This window comes from Pelodiscus sinensis, chromosome 14 (genome assembly GCF_052426305.1).
Source record: "Pelodiscus sinensis isolate ZL-2025 chromosome 14, ASM5242630v1, whole genome shotgun sequence".
NCBI lineage: Eukaryota > Metazoa > Chordata > Testudines > Trionychidae > Pelodiscus > Pelodiscus sinensis.
In genome coordinates, this window is record NC_143065.1 from 41092790 (window position 1) to 41108167 (window position 15378).

At 38.5% G+C, this 15378-nt stretch overlaps 1 protein-coding gene across 1 annotated transcript in view; it reads right to left on the reverse strand.

The window, feature by feature from the left end:
* The window catches only part of DENND4A (DENN domain containing 4A), a 114035-nt gene that overhangs the window by 43531 nt on the left and 55126 nt on the right, over positions 1-15378 (reverse strand). Inside the window, exons 12-15 of the mRNA XM_014576592.4 lie at positions 12060-12278; positions 11549-11694; positions 2602-2735; positions 1146-1281 (exon numbers count right to left, since the gene is read on the reverse strand). Coding sequence (XP_014432078.3) covers positions 1146-1281; positions 2602-2735; positions 11549-11694; positions 12060-12278 — 635 coding nt within the window. The remainder of the gene's footprint in view (positions 1-1145; positions 1282-2601; positions 2736-11548; positions 11695-12059; positions 12279-15378) is intronic.

The following is a 15378-nucleotide window of genomic DNA, read 5'->3' on the forward strand; positions in this document are numbered from 1 at the left end:
AGATTTTTCAGAAATGAATCAGTTCTTCATAAAAAGTGAGAGCTTGCTTGAGTCCTTTGAGATCTTTATGGGCAAAATAAGTCGACACATGGCTGGACAGAGATACAGATAGGTAGGAGAAGCAGACCCACACTAAGTGCTCAGTTCTTACCTGAGATAAGTAGAAATGTGTCTTGTAGAATAGCTCCTGTGGACTAATAGCTGCTCACAAAAAAGCAACTTACCTCTCAAAGACTTTATACTAAGTTACTGACACCTTCTGCTTGCATAAACAGAAATTAATTTTATAATTTAATTTGTCTCCTAGTTTTTTTGAGTCTCAGAACAATGTTAGTCTGTAACTATAAAACAATTAGTAGTCCTGTGGCACTTTAGAGATTAACGAGTTTTCTTAATTTTTTTTTTTAAGTTCTCTTTGAGAGCACAAATACCTGACACAAAAGGCATCTGGTGTATCCATCATTAAGAGAAATTATGGCCTTGCAGGACAGACAGCTTCTGAATCCTGGAGACTTTGGTGCCATGATAATCTAGTACTGTGTTCTGCCTGCTATCTATATTTCTTAATATGAGAAAATTAATGGAAAAGGGGGAAGGAAAATGGTAAATCTAAACTATTTTATCACTTAAAAAAAATCATTCAATATTGGCGATAATGCCACACAGGGAGCAAAGAGGTTTGGATGCTGCAGAGTTCTTATCTGAAAACACAGGTCATGAGAAGGACCTGAGAAATAGCATCAACTTAGCATTTATGCCCTAAGTTGGGAGTACAGGGACATGCAGGATCCCAAGAAGACATGGCTGACCAATAGAATCCAAACTCACAGCCATACACCCCAGAATATATGTGCACAAACAGTTTAAGAAGATCAGTGTTGCCCAAGTTAATTTTGGTCATCTAGAAACTTATTTTTCATTGACTCTACAGCCATGGGAACCAAGAGAACGGATGGCTAAGCTTGCAAGCAGAAAGCCCTTGTAAACTTTTAAAACTTCTCTAGTACAGGTTGTACCTCACTGGCCCAGCACCCTGACCAGTCAACCAGGGAATCCCCACAGGGATGCTGGATCACAGATGTTGCCGGACTAACAGACGTCCAGACAAGAGAGAGCAAACTTGTAATATAAATATTTCAAAGTACCTGTTTTGTTCTCCTGAACATTGGGGATGGGCTGTTGGGACTACTGCCTTTTGAAGACAGTTTGTTATTTGGTGTAGTCAGGAACCCCTCAGGTCGATCAAACAAATCTAGTTTCAGCACAGGAAATCCATTATAGCTGTAAAAGAAAAATATGCCATAAACTAATGTTTATAAGACCATTTCAATCAGAAGTGAACATAAGGACTAAGAATATCAGTGGACAGAAGCAGTCATACTTTCGTCAGGTAAAGAGGAACAATTTTTTTTACTGAATATTCTGGGTGACTTGCATAAACACAAAAGCTCTTAACTTCTTGCATCCACTTACTTAAACAATTTTGATTAAGTGACAGTTTTTCTTTATTAGTAAGCCAATAAATTAGCACAAGTCAAATGTATTAACATTGACTGTAGCTTGAAGAAGAAACTCATATGCTGATTTAGTGTCTAATGAACAAAGAACACAGAGGCCCATAAAAATCAATATATGCACTATAAACTCATCTAAAAGATAAAATTAGATTACCCATCTCTACAAGTCCATTTTAATTTAGCAATGAAACAAAGATGCCAATAGAAATAATCTAATTTGACATGTAATTACTAAATTAATAACGTCAGTTTTAACTCAAGGGCCTGATTCAGTGAGATACAGTTCCTCCTGCAAAACAATAAGCAGGCTCATCTTGTACAGAAATCAATAGGAGCTGAAAAACATCCTGTCAAGATGGTTAACCACTGGAATAAATTGCCTAGAAAGGTTGTGGAATCTCCATCACTGGAGATTTTTAAAAGCAAGGTGGATGAACACCTGTCAGAGATAGTCTAGATCAGTGTTTCTCAAACTGTGCTCCTCTGAGCCCCAGGGCTCCGCGGGACATCACCAGGGGCTCTGCGAGGTTGACAAACTGGAAACATCGATAGATACAACACATACAATCAGTGGACCTCTGGGGCTCCGCATACATTTTTACACATGTAAAGGGCTCCAGAGCCCAAAAAGTTTGAGAACCGCTGGTCTAGATGGTGCTTGGTCCTGCCATGAGGGCAGGGGACTGGACTCGATGACTTCACGAGGTCCCTTCCAGTTATAGTATTCTATGATGGACACTAAATATTTTACAAGAGGTTTCTGTATATTGCAGACAGTGACCCTGAATTTTCAGTTTAAAAATGTAGATATAAATATTTACAGGCACTGTAACTAAGATTAAAATACCAAAGTAAGTAATTTTAGGTCCACACACATGGAAGTCCTTAAAATTTTAGTTCAGTTGGCACAGTAGGTTTTTCACCTGTAAGCTTTTTTTTTTTTATAAACAGAATGAAAAATTATGAGACTGGAAAAGTGTTATTCTATAGTTATTACACACAACTCTATAAAGTGGCTATAGAAAGGCAACCGGGCACATTTTTGTTGTTATTTCCAAATATTTTATCCTACTTCCTTGAATACCTGTACTGCAAAGGATGCTCTTCACCATTAGGTAGGTGAGGGATCTCAGGTGGTGTGATGAAAACGGTATGTTCACTCTTGTAGGACTCATCCAGTTCTATAAGCCGAGTTTCACCACTCCTGTCCATATCTACCTACAGAAATTTAATTACAACACAGTGTGTTTAAGTTATATTTGGTTACAGGAAATTAACTTAAGTCTACCGCACAGCATAGGTAGACATTATGCAATGTTAGCAAAGGATTGTATGTGGGAGCTAATAACTCCTGGCAAGGTGATGATTAAGAAGCACAGCTATTGGAAGGAGGTTAAAAGAGGACTGACTAGGTTATGTTGATGCACTTGTTTGCTCAAGTCACAGAGGGGTAGCTGTGTTAGTCTGTATCTGCAAAAACAAGGAGTCCTGTGGCTCCTTACAGTCTTAGTCTTTCAGGTGCCATAGGATTCCTTGTTCTTTTTACTAATGCCTTTTCCCAGTCAAAATGTATGGGATAGCGGCATTCCTTCTCTGCTTTGGGGCTAAGAAAACACCTTTGGATACTTGGATACTTTAGCTGTAATTGTTTTTAGCACTTCAGTGTTAACATTATGATCACCTTTGAGATCTCAGAACGTTTATCTGCTTACTGATTAAGTTATTTTTCATTCATATAAGTTCATGGCCATTTTCTTTCCTGATGGATCCCTCTAACTGTTCAGAGCAGTTGGTTTTGTGAAGAATATCAACTTTCAAAGGTAGGACATTGAAAACTTATGTGCAAACAAAAGAAATTACTTCAACTTAATTTTCCAATATGAACATTTACAGTTATTCTTCTATTTCAACTTGATTGCTGACTAAACTAGTAACAGAAGCCTGATCCTAAGGTGTAATTTAATGAGAACAGATAGCTCCGCACAACAATTTCAATTTCTTACATAGTAATTAACTTCTGTAATTGATATAAACTGACAAATCTTTCTGTCTGCTTAGCGTACACATATTTAAACAGATGCCATATTTAAGGCATCTGACCTATTCAAAGTAATGGCTGTTGCTCAAACTTTCTAGCTCCGTTAGACAGGAAGAATTGGACTCAGTTGTAACATGCAATTAGTCAAAACAAAAATTGCTGTTTTCCTCAAGAAGCAAAAGGAAACAGAGGCTGCTTAACAATATTACTGAAAGCTTTTCTTTCCATTTCTTGAGCCACAGAAACATTCTTGCAAGAAAGTATGGTTATATCACTGAAGAGAAAGGAAGATTAAAAGAAGAGAATTTTTACCAGACACTAAGGCTACGTCTACATTGCACAGTTATTTCGGAATAAGCTATTCCAGAATAGTTATTCCGAAACAGCTTATTTCGAAATAACATGCCTACACTGCAGGGAAGCTGCAAAATTAGTCCAAGGCAGGCTTCCCTAATGTAGATGTGCTATCTTGATTTAGAGCCCCAGGAGGAATAACTTAGAGTGGCCTTGATGAGGGGCTATTTTGAAATAGCAGAAATGGACATCTACACACGACTTATATCAAAATAGCTATTTTGGAATAGGAGTTATTCTTTGTAGAATGAGGTTTACAGAAGTTGGCACAAGCCATCCATTATTTCGAAATAATTATGAAATAATGGAATTGCTGTGTAGATGCTCGCATAGTTATTTTGGAATATGCACCCTAAGAGATCTTAGTGTTATTGTTTGAATCATGTATGGATGTAAGGAGCAGTTGCACTGGAGAATTTCAGATGGGTTTCAAAACAAGCTACTCAATTAATATTTCTCACCTAGGTAATATTTTATTAGTCCAACAACATTTATAATTACATGAGTGGCTGTGTAGCTCTGAAATGAACCACTGAGATAAGAACAAGAAGGGGACTGGAATTGAAATTTACGTCGTGCCATTGCATAGGTCCTCATCATGTATGTCACATATATGGCAGGCTTCTTTGGCTCTAAGGCAATGTACTGGATTTTTACCCTCAGTCTTTTCTCCTTGAAAGATACTGAGCACATACCTAAACTTGGTCTCTTACTGTGTTAACATTCAGCTGCTTTTAATAAGCTTATTACACATAATGGACCTGTAGGAGGGTATATTTTCCTTTGAAAGTTTATTTCTCTGTGAATACTGCACATGAAGGATGTAAATCTAACCCCTTCACAGAGAGACTAAAGTTTCATAAAGTCTGATTTCAAGCACACTCGGCACCTCTGACACCCCCAACAGGAACTAGAGATGCTCAGCAGGACCTCTGAAATTCATGCCATTTGCAATCAGGATCCCAATCAGGACTTCACTTTGATAGTATAACACCAGCCACCAATATACTATACCACTTACAAAAATCTTTCAATCCTATCACTAGGGTCCTACAAAATTCACGGTCCATTTTAGTCAATTTCATGGTCAAAGGATTTTTAAAACAGTACATTTTGTAATCTCAGGTATTTAAATCTGAAATTTCACAGTGTTGCAACTGCAGGACCCTAACCAAAAATGGGGTTTTGGAGGATTGCAAGGTTATTGCAAGGAGATCACAGTATTGCTTGCATCCTTACTTCAGCACTGCTGCTTCTGGTGCTGCCACTGTGTCAGAGCTGGGAAGCTGGAGAGCAGCAGCTGCTGTTCAGAAGCCCAGCTCTGAAACTACCTGTTCACCTGCTCAAGCCGACGACCCCAACCTGACTTCGGAGGAGGAGGGCAACGGGGAGACAGATGACACAGAGCTGGAGGATAAGATGATGGACATTTGATCCTAGAGGTGGGTTTTCTCCGAGACATGGCGGTTTGAAGGCAGTGCCACTGATAGCAGCAGTGCTGACGTAAAGATGACATGGTATGGTATTGCCACCCTTGTGTCTGTGCTGCTGCCTTCAGGAAGGGACCCTTGGCCAGCAGTTGCCACTCTCTGGCCACCCAACTCTGACGGCAGCACAGAAGTAAGGGTGGCAATACCATCCATCCCTCCCTCCCTCCCTCTAACACTGCAACCTCTGTTTGGATCAGGACCCTTAGATTGAGAAACAGTGATCTCTCTCATCTCTATAGTACAGAGAAAAGTTACACAAAAGATCAGATTTCATAGGAGGAGACCAGTTTTCACAGTCTGTGACTTATTTTTCACGTCTGTGAATTTGGTAGGGCACTAGCTATCACAAATGAAGAAGGAAACTGCAGTGTTACTTTGTTTGGATGGCAAGTTCTCTCTCACAAGAAATGCTCACTGTCAAATGAACAACTTCTGCCACTGTCTCTTTTGTAAAAATTAATCACCCTGTTGGATCCGACATCACTTCTGGCTTTCTGTCCCTGCAATGCTATTTTCTGCTGGTACCGTAATGCACCTTTCCAACAACAAACAACTGACATCAGGGAAAGTCTCCTTCCTTCCTTCCTAGGACATCAAAATGCTCAATTTTTGCAGCTGCTGTGTTCAACTCAGATACCACGACACCTATTTTACATTCATTGTAATGATCTAAAAATGTACTCTTGCTCTCTTTTGGAAGAGTAAATGTCATCGTCTTCCAGCCCATTTTAAGCATCACAGTATCAGAAACTGAAAAGACACATTATCTAATTCAGATTCAGAGTTATCTGTAGAAATTTCAGAATATTGAGACATGTTCTCTGGCAGTTTCTGATATAATCTGCTACAGACAGATCTTCTACATCACAGCCAGCAAATATAGAGTGAGATGTACCTGGCTGAAACCAAGTGTAAACATGTATCGGCAGCAGGTAGTGGTACTGTTATGCATATATAGATCTTTAAATGAATAAAAACTGCACTAAAATTGAGGAAGATGCACACTAATTAATCATTATATTTTAAAAGTACACTTAAAACCAAAAATTTAGTGCTGGTCAAAGGTGCCAAACTGAAGGGCTGACAGACTGAAGTCTTCTCTTGATGCACACAAGCATACCACAACCAACAACAGTATAGGCTTTCTTGAGCTGCCCCATGTCCAATCTAGAGAGGACAACTCAAACAGGTGAGTAGACAGTCTACTTTCTGCAAAGAAGCTAATGAGTCAATAGCAATGGAAACTGAACACATAATATGTCCTTTGGGAACAAGTTTCAGCCACCGTTCTGATTAATTTACAATTTGGTTCTGTCTTTGCCTTCCTATATGTTGGTGTCAATACCATAATACCAATAAAATAACTACAAGTCGCTTCACGCAGGCTAACAGACCGCGGTCAATTACTAGTCTGAGCTGGATTTCAACAGGAGAGACAAGAGGCTACAAATTCCAGGGCCAATTCCCCAATCCAGTTAGCTATTATGAAAAACAATTTGTCCATGCATCCTGTAAGTCAAAACACCTTGTACCATTCTAAATATACAATACTGGAAGGAAAATGATACACCCTGAACCCAGGCTTATTTGTACTAAACAGTCATGAACTACAATGCTTGTTTTTTTAAAAGCTTTGTACAGGGTTAGGTTTTTTTTCCTATAGAAAATACTATGCTAAACTTGAACTGCGAAACCTACAGATCGATACTGTTAATTCCTGAAAGTTCAACATCAGTGGATTCCAGGTACAGGAGAAAAAAAAAAAAAAAAAAAAAAAGATTTCTGCAGCAACATACAATTAAAATAATGTCACGGTTTTTCTCTTTATCATGTAACTGATACATACATTGATCAACACATTTCTTTTGGTACACAGATACTGTTACTTATGCATTTTACTGCATGAGTGACATTGAGAGAATTAGTAACTCAGTCAGGTCAACAGCAAGAACATATGGCTCTTTAAAAAGAAAAAATAAATTAAACTTCACTTGATAATTTAAATATTTCTAAAGATTTAGAGAAACCACAAAAACAAGTTTTTATGTTTGGTTTCAGCAATGAAGTATATTAAACTCAGTAGTTTAAATGGATTGAAGCATTTCTGAATAGTTTCAGGAAAAACAAGATCTTATGAAATAGCTTAGGAATGAATAAGACCCTATTTGAATTGTGAAATAGTCAAAATACTGCAGCTGAGTTGCAGACAAGCCACGGAGCATGGCAGAAAAATAATAACGGACCTTTATTATTTGTGGCAATAAAGTTCACTATACTTTTTCTGTGATTTTTTGCTGTCGGCTGCCCAGGGGTGGAGAATGGGAGCTCCTGCTGTAGGTGGCTCTGGGTTCCCACTGTCAACACTGAACATAGCGTGGCTTCTGCTATCAAAACTGAGGTGAAAGCCTAATATGAAGGAATCCATAATTTCTGCAATATCACAAATTAAGTACGGCCTTAGCAATGTCCTTTCAGTATGCAAAATGGATAATCAATAGAAGAATTGCTTCTGTGTAGGGGAAATTAAGATGAGTAAGAGACTATGTCTTGGCTCGAGATTCTTCCATGGTGGGGGTATGGAACAGGGCCATAACCAATTTTAAGGTATGTGCAGCTAGAGCCAGTGTTATCTGAAAGATCTACCACCATGTTGGTAGGCAACCTCATCATTCAGCTGTGTTCAAAGACTACTAACACTAAACAAATACCTTTGTACCGTTCCCATCATGGACTGATGGCCAATCGAAATATCTGGTCTTTGGAGGGAAAGAAGGAGAATTACCTAACTCTTGATTTTCCCATTGTATAGTTCTTGCATTTTTTAATTTTAGTTAGCTGGATTTATTTTAAACCCAAAAACAATATCAGAGGTAAGGGAGCCAGAGGAATACAATGTGAAAGGACCTTACTATTGCTCTGAAGTTGAAGAAATCCCTTTGAAAAGATCTATTCAGCCTATTGAGAAAGGTCTGGCTGGGGAATATTACTCCGCAGGGATCAGCACATCCTAGAGGTGCAATATTACTGTGCCTATCTTTAGGTATCCCTATCTTTAGAAGTAGCCGCTCACTTTTGTAAAGTCCATGAAGATGCTTCGATGAAAAGCACAATGCACGCATTATTAAAAGCACAGTATTTAGACTTTTATTCTCATAACATCCTGGTGAGACAGTACACATTATCCTTGTTTCATAAAAGAGATTGGAAACAGACATACTGTTGACAGGCTGCCTAGAGAAAGAACTAGGACAGGGATAAATTAGTTCCAGAGTCTCAGCCTTTCACACAAAAACTCTGTCTTTTTATTCTTTTCTAAAAGTAGAACCTCTTGCTTTGTCTTAAGAGCTGCATAGACTGTTTTCTGATTATATAGGGGCAGCATCAACATAAGAGTTACTCCTTCAGAGTCCTGTTTGAAATCCTAAACAAAATCATTTTAACTATGACACTGATTTATGAGCACACAAAAACCATTCAATAAAATAAAATGAAATGCAGCAGAGTAAGCTTGGCCTTTGTATAATAATCTCATTTTGAAAAAAAGCCCTATTTAACATTAGACACACAATTAGTCTGCACTGCAGTTATGTCTGAATGGTCATTTGAGTACATTCTTGCCTGTCTGCAATTAGTTTAACATGGGTCACATTCTTCAGTAGGAAGCCAGTTAAATATTTTTTTTCTGTTAAATTGTGAAGACATCTTGAAGGTTTAACATAAATGTTTAATTAAAATTAATTCATGGTCTAACAATATATACAATTATGCTTTTATTAATTTGGTTTTAGATAACAAGGAAAGGTAACTAAAGGTTGAAAAAGTAGGTAAGGGGAATTGTGCAAAATTACACCAAATTATAAAAAAAAAAAAAATGTATATCAAATCTTTCAACACAATAAGTCAAACCAGTTCTAAATTTTTTTTCAAAGTACCAATTCTTCAATCAGATTTTCCTATGCTTTGCCCCCTAACAAGTAACTTTTTCTAATAATCTTCAACATTAATTCCTGTGGAACAAACAGCAGGTGACCTACTTTACAGGAAATCCTAGACAACAACATGAATTGCTTATACATCAATGTCCCAGAACAGACTGTTCCAGGTACCAAGCAGACAAACAAACAGGTTTTAGATTTCCAACAATATTAACAAGAACTTTTTGTTAGAGTGGACTATGAATAATAATAAGAAATAATAATATTTAAAACTGTATGTTGCAATTTAATCCTTCCTAAACAGATACACATTCCTCTGACATAATGCAGAAAATAAGAGGTAGACTTTCCAGTTAACATCAAGCCAATTTTGGGTATCCTCTTTTGTACATGAAACTAACTTCATCAATAAAAGTGTGTACACAAGTCTTTTTGCCTGTAAAAATGTCATAACATGGGAATTGAGTGCATGTACATTGTTTTGGTCACTATCAGCCATATCCACTAAGAAAACAGGTCTTAAAATCAAGGTGGTATCCAGGCTAAACAAATTTATTTATAGCAAATGATCCACAAACATAAATCTATTTTGAAATCGGAAGCTCAGCACTCACTGTAAAATAACCTGCCACTCAAAGCCAAATCCAGCAAAGCATTCAGACCTTCTCCAAAAAGTTAAGTTTACAGCTTGTCTACATGGGGAACTCAAGACAAATTAATCTAAATTAACTAAAAGTGAGAATTTAAAGTGGATTGGTTAAACCACATAAAATATTTGTGTGGACACTTTTATTCAGAATTAAAGTGGCCTTAATTCAGTTGAGGCTTATTAAACTTTGGAAATGAATGAAGATAAAACAGAATTAAGACTACTTTAATTCTAAGTAAAATGTACATATTGGGGCTTAATGTTGTTGAACTAATCCAGTTTGCATTCACTTTGGATTCATTTTTTTCTGAGTGTTCCCATGCAAACAAGTTCTTAGTTACTAGTTAATAAGATGCTGAAAGACACCACTCACAATCATGAAGAACTCCCACATGCCGTTCACAGAACCATTTTTCCTCTTTTTTATATTTTATAGATATGAGATCAGCTTGAAAATAAAATTACAGCAGCAAAAAATATTTAATTAAATACAGTACAAAGCCATGATGTTAAATTAATGCTACCCACAAAATAGGTCGCAAGAAAACTTGATAAAGATTTTTTGAGAATCTGTAATAATGTATCTTGCTAGCTGAAAAATTCCATGCTAGATACACATGCCATCATATATATTGGGTATTAGGAAATATCCAAAGGTAAAAGTATAATAGCAATAAAAGAATTAGATAATAGCAATAAAAGAATTAGATTTTAAAACAGCTACAACAGGAAGGAGAACTATGATTTATGGGACTTCTTCAAAATCTCTGATCCAGATGCCAGGACAGCACGCAATACCAGATATGGCGCACCCACAGGGACATCTCTCGAAGAAGAAATATGATTTATGGGAATCACATGTAATTGTTTTTGCCTAGAAGTGTAAAGAGTAAGGAAACAGACAGATGTTTTCTCATTTTACATCCAAGGGTCTGTAATAAAACAATTTTTAAATTAAAAAAAATTAGGAAAGATGCAAGTACTGAAGTACAATTGATTAAAATAAATCAACTCAATGTCAGCAAAGGTCAAGCGGATCTTATGTTTTCTATATAGAAAACATAAAGTAACTAAATGATACTATTCAGTTTCTTATGGTGCTAATATTCCATTCCAAACAATTATACAAAATATCATACCTCCTATCAAAACTAAACCACTATTTAAGGAATGTGGTATTGGCCCGGAGAACTGCAGGAAGAACAACTAAAATTAGGAATATTGTATTTCTTAATATGGGCCAAAACTTTCAAGTGTCTAGATATGTGTGTGTATGCAGATTGTAATTTGTACATGTATAGGGCACCGGAGATGCACTTTGAATACCTGGGCTTTCTACTTACTCATTTTACCTGAATTTTCACTTCAACATCAGAGGATAGTGACTCTAGAGTAATAGTTACACAAGGGCATCAGAAAATAGAAGAAAAAATAGAAATGGAAATACATTTATAATGAAGCCATAGCAAGCGTGTTACAATTATATAAACAAACATATTATGCCATCTACAGTACAGAAGTAAGCAATGGGAAAAGGTAAAATCAAATACTACAAATATACTTACTTTATTTACACAATCATCAAAAAATGCAAGGCTTGCATCCTTATCACTAACAAAGGAACATTCTTCAATGAAGCGAATGAACATTTGAGTTTTGGTCATTGATGTGTAGAATTTTTGATGTGATCGATCTCGACTTTTTAAGAATCCTATAAAACAAAATATATGGATGTAAGAACAATTTGAAGCACAGGAAACAGCTCTTATTTCCACCAACAAACAGGACAATAGTTACAGAAGTTATACAAAAAATATCTTTAAAAACTAGCAATTGTTATGAAATTTCTCTATTATTATTGTGTTAACAAATACTATCAATTAGACACATTTTTGCCTTTTCAGTACTATTTTTCCAGTGGCATCATAACATTTTTGTCCACTACCATTATGATATTTTTATTTTTTTCCCCATTCAGAACAGTAACGTGAAAATTGTTTCTTCAACACTCCAGTGAAAATAGTTTTTGCATATTTTATTAGCTTATGATTAAATATCAATAATATGACCCTTTACCTTGTAGTTCAAAGAGGGAACTTGCATCTGTGGCTGTCTCAGACGGTGCCTGTGTTATTGGCCTTAGGTACGACCGATAACCTTTTAACAATGAAGCCATGAAACAAAGAAATGCCTCCTGGATCTCAATATCTATCAAATGTAATTTCTTCCCAGAATTAAAATCATAGTCATTCATTGCTAATTCCATTAATGCATCTTCGTTTGGTCTTTGCTGCACTGTGAACAATAATAGTGTTAAAACACTCTCCTAGATCAATGTTAAAAAAAAATCTCAGTGTTGACCAAAGCTATGATTTCCTTCTTAACTTATTGGGGGATATGTGAAACCAGTAAGATAAGAGAGAATATTATAATATTTGGATTATCTGGTTTAAACAGAATAGTGAAGTAAGATGATTAGTTTAATATGACAGTACACAAATCACTAGTCTATGGATTTTACAAGAGGCAGAAGAGACAAACACATTTACCTTTTCAGTTACTATGGCAACAAAGAAAGAATTAGTGCAGACACTGTTTAGTGGTATGCTAATAAAAAGGGTAGTTTATGGAATCTGCTGAAAATGTTGCAATTATGAAAGATGCCTTTAGGTCTTTAGTCTTCATACAAAGGCAGTAGTATCCAGATCCCCAAGGCTTCTCTCTCTCCCACTCACAGAATGGTAACATGCTAACAGTGCCCATATAGAAAATAAATATATTTTCATAATTGTGTCCCACTGTTCCAACACATTACAGGTGCACCCACAGTTCTATTAGAAACCATGCTCATATGAATTTAGACTTGGTGACCATTTGAAAAGGAATCTATTTTATTCTAAATTATATACACAAAGGCGGGCAATATTTTTTAATGGGAGGCCACTCCAAGATTTTAGTAAGTGGTCAAGGGCTGCATTTCTATGGAGTGGGTGTGGGGTCTAAGATGGTGGATGGGATGTAGAAGGGCGCTTGGGATAGAGGACTGGGGTGCAGATGGGAATGTGGGATCTGAGAAGGAGTTGGGTGAAGGAGAGGGTTATGATCTGGGGTAGGGATTAGGAGTGCAGGGTCCAGAGGGGGTACAAGTTCAGGAGAGAATTCTGGCCTGGGGGACAGGTGTAGGAGGAGGAGGTGCAGGGTCTGGGAAGGAGTTTTGACCTGGAAGAAGGGGGAAAAGGGGATGCAGAGAGTATGGGTAGCGACAGGGAAATGGAGTGGGGCAGGGAATATGGGTAGAGCACGGAAATGGAGTGCAGGATCTGGGAGGAGGTATGGGTGCATGAGAGAATTCTGGTATAGGAGGCAGTGCAGGGTTTGGGAGGGAGTTGTGACCTAGAGGAGGTAGAGAGAGGGGATAAGGAGGGTTTGGGTGGTGACCTGGGGCAGGAAGCTGGGGGAGGGAGGAAGAAAGGAGGTAGGGTGCCAGAGGCAGGCTTTGGCAGGGAGGCTCTTATCTAGGCAACTCCCAGCCAGCAGCTCTGCAGGAACCTGAGAAAGGCTCTATGCTTGTCTGCTGGGCTGGCTGCTCCGCGTGGCTCTGCTCCAGCACAGGAAAGGGGAAGGAGGGAAGAGGCTTTCCTTGCTGCCCCTGCCGCCAGCAAAATTTCTCAGCTCCTATTGGCTGGAAACTGGCCAATGTGAACTGAGGGATGTTGCTAGGTGGCAGGGTCAGTGCATGAAGCTTCCCTGTCCCTCCCCAGTGTCCAGAGCAGTTAGAAGCCAGTGGCTTGAGCTGCTGTGTAGTGAGGGTGCTGGCGAAGTGGCTGCGGGCCGGATCCAATGGCTTGGCAGGCTGCATCCAGCCCACTAGCCACCTTTTGCCAACCCCAATATAGACTGGGAGCAACCTCTAAAATATAAAGAAAATCATTTTCTGACTGCAAGGTTATATGTAGCCATTAAGAAACTATGCCATCTTCAAAATAGTTTAATCTTAAATAATAAATACTGACATTAATGAAGCATGCTGTTTTTAATAAGTTCTGAGCAATAAAAGACATTATTAGTTTCTAATAGCTTCAATGGTCAAGATATTTAGTCCATGTTATTACTCTGTCTTCCTCTGTCTAATCTCCCGCTCATGTATGTCAATCCTCTGAAAATGCTGCTTTTCAACATACCTACCACAGCTACCATAGGGCCCAGTGGCAGGGCTTTGCAGTTCCACTCATGGCCCTTGGTACTGGGTATGCAGGAGGTGAGCAGCAACAGTGTGCACAGGATTTCAGCTACTCTAATTTCATCTCCACTGCCCACCTCAACAGCAGCCTTAGCATAAGCCTCCAGATGCCCTATTTTAAACCGGGGCTAAACAACTATCCCAAGAATAAAAAATGCAAATTGCACAATAAAACTGTGCACAGAAATGGAGCAATGGAGAATCAGCTTAATAAACACAATTAGCTTGTGGGCCAAAAATACCTCAACTGTCAGATAAAGACATGAGGACAACCAGATGGTCCATAAGACACAATCTGCTAAGTAAGAGCTTTATAGGTCTTGGCCTCCTTTTGGCTCTTCTGACCCCTCTCATCATGCATCTTCACTTTGTGAGGGTAGTGGGCAAGGTTCCCTCTAAGCTGCGCAGCAGCACGGCTCCACAGCTGCTTAATGAGCCCCACCCAGCTAGGGGCTTAGGGCTCCATGCAAAGAGCTGCCTGGCTGGGAGAGGGGCACTTCTTCCTCAGCTACAGAAGCATCTCTCTGCTGAGGACAGAGCAGCGAGTCTCTCCCAGCCAGTAGAGGCTGGGCTCATTAAGCAGCTGCAAGGCTGTGTTACCATGCAGCTTAGTGGGAACCATGGCAGTGGCAAGGGTGAAGAGATGTCCTTTCGCTAACGCTTCATCTCTATTGATGTTTACACATGCCAAAAGCCAGGTATACTAGAATCTCAAAGATATGAACAACAGAGTCGTGGACCGACTGGTTAACCTGACACCGTGGCTACCTCTAGACTGGCATGATTTTCCGCAAATGCTTTTAACGGAAAAGTTTTTCCGTTAAAAGCATTTGTGGAAAAGAGCATCTAGATTGGCACGGACACTTTTCCGCAAAAGCACTTTTTGCGGAAAAGCATCTGTGTCAATCTAGACGCGGTTTTGCGCAAGAAAGCCCCGATCGCCATTTTTGCCATCAGGGCTTTTTTGGGCAAAACAGTTTTTAGCTGTCTACACTGGCCCTTTTTCGCAAAAGCATTTCCGGAAAAGGGCTTTTGCCCAAATGGGAGCAGCATAGCATTTCCGCAAGAACACTGACAATCTTACATGAGATCATCAGTGTTCTTGAGGAAATTCAAGCAGCCAGTGTAGACAGCTGGCAAGTTTTTCTGCAAAAG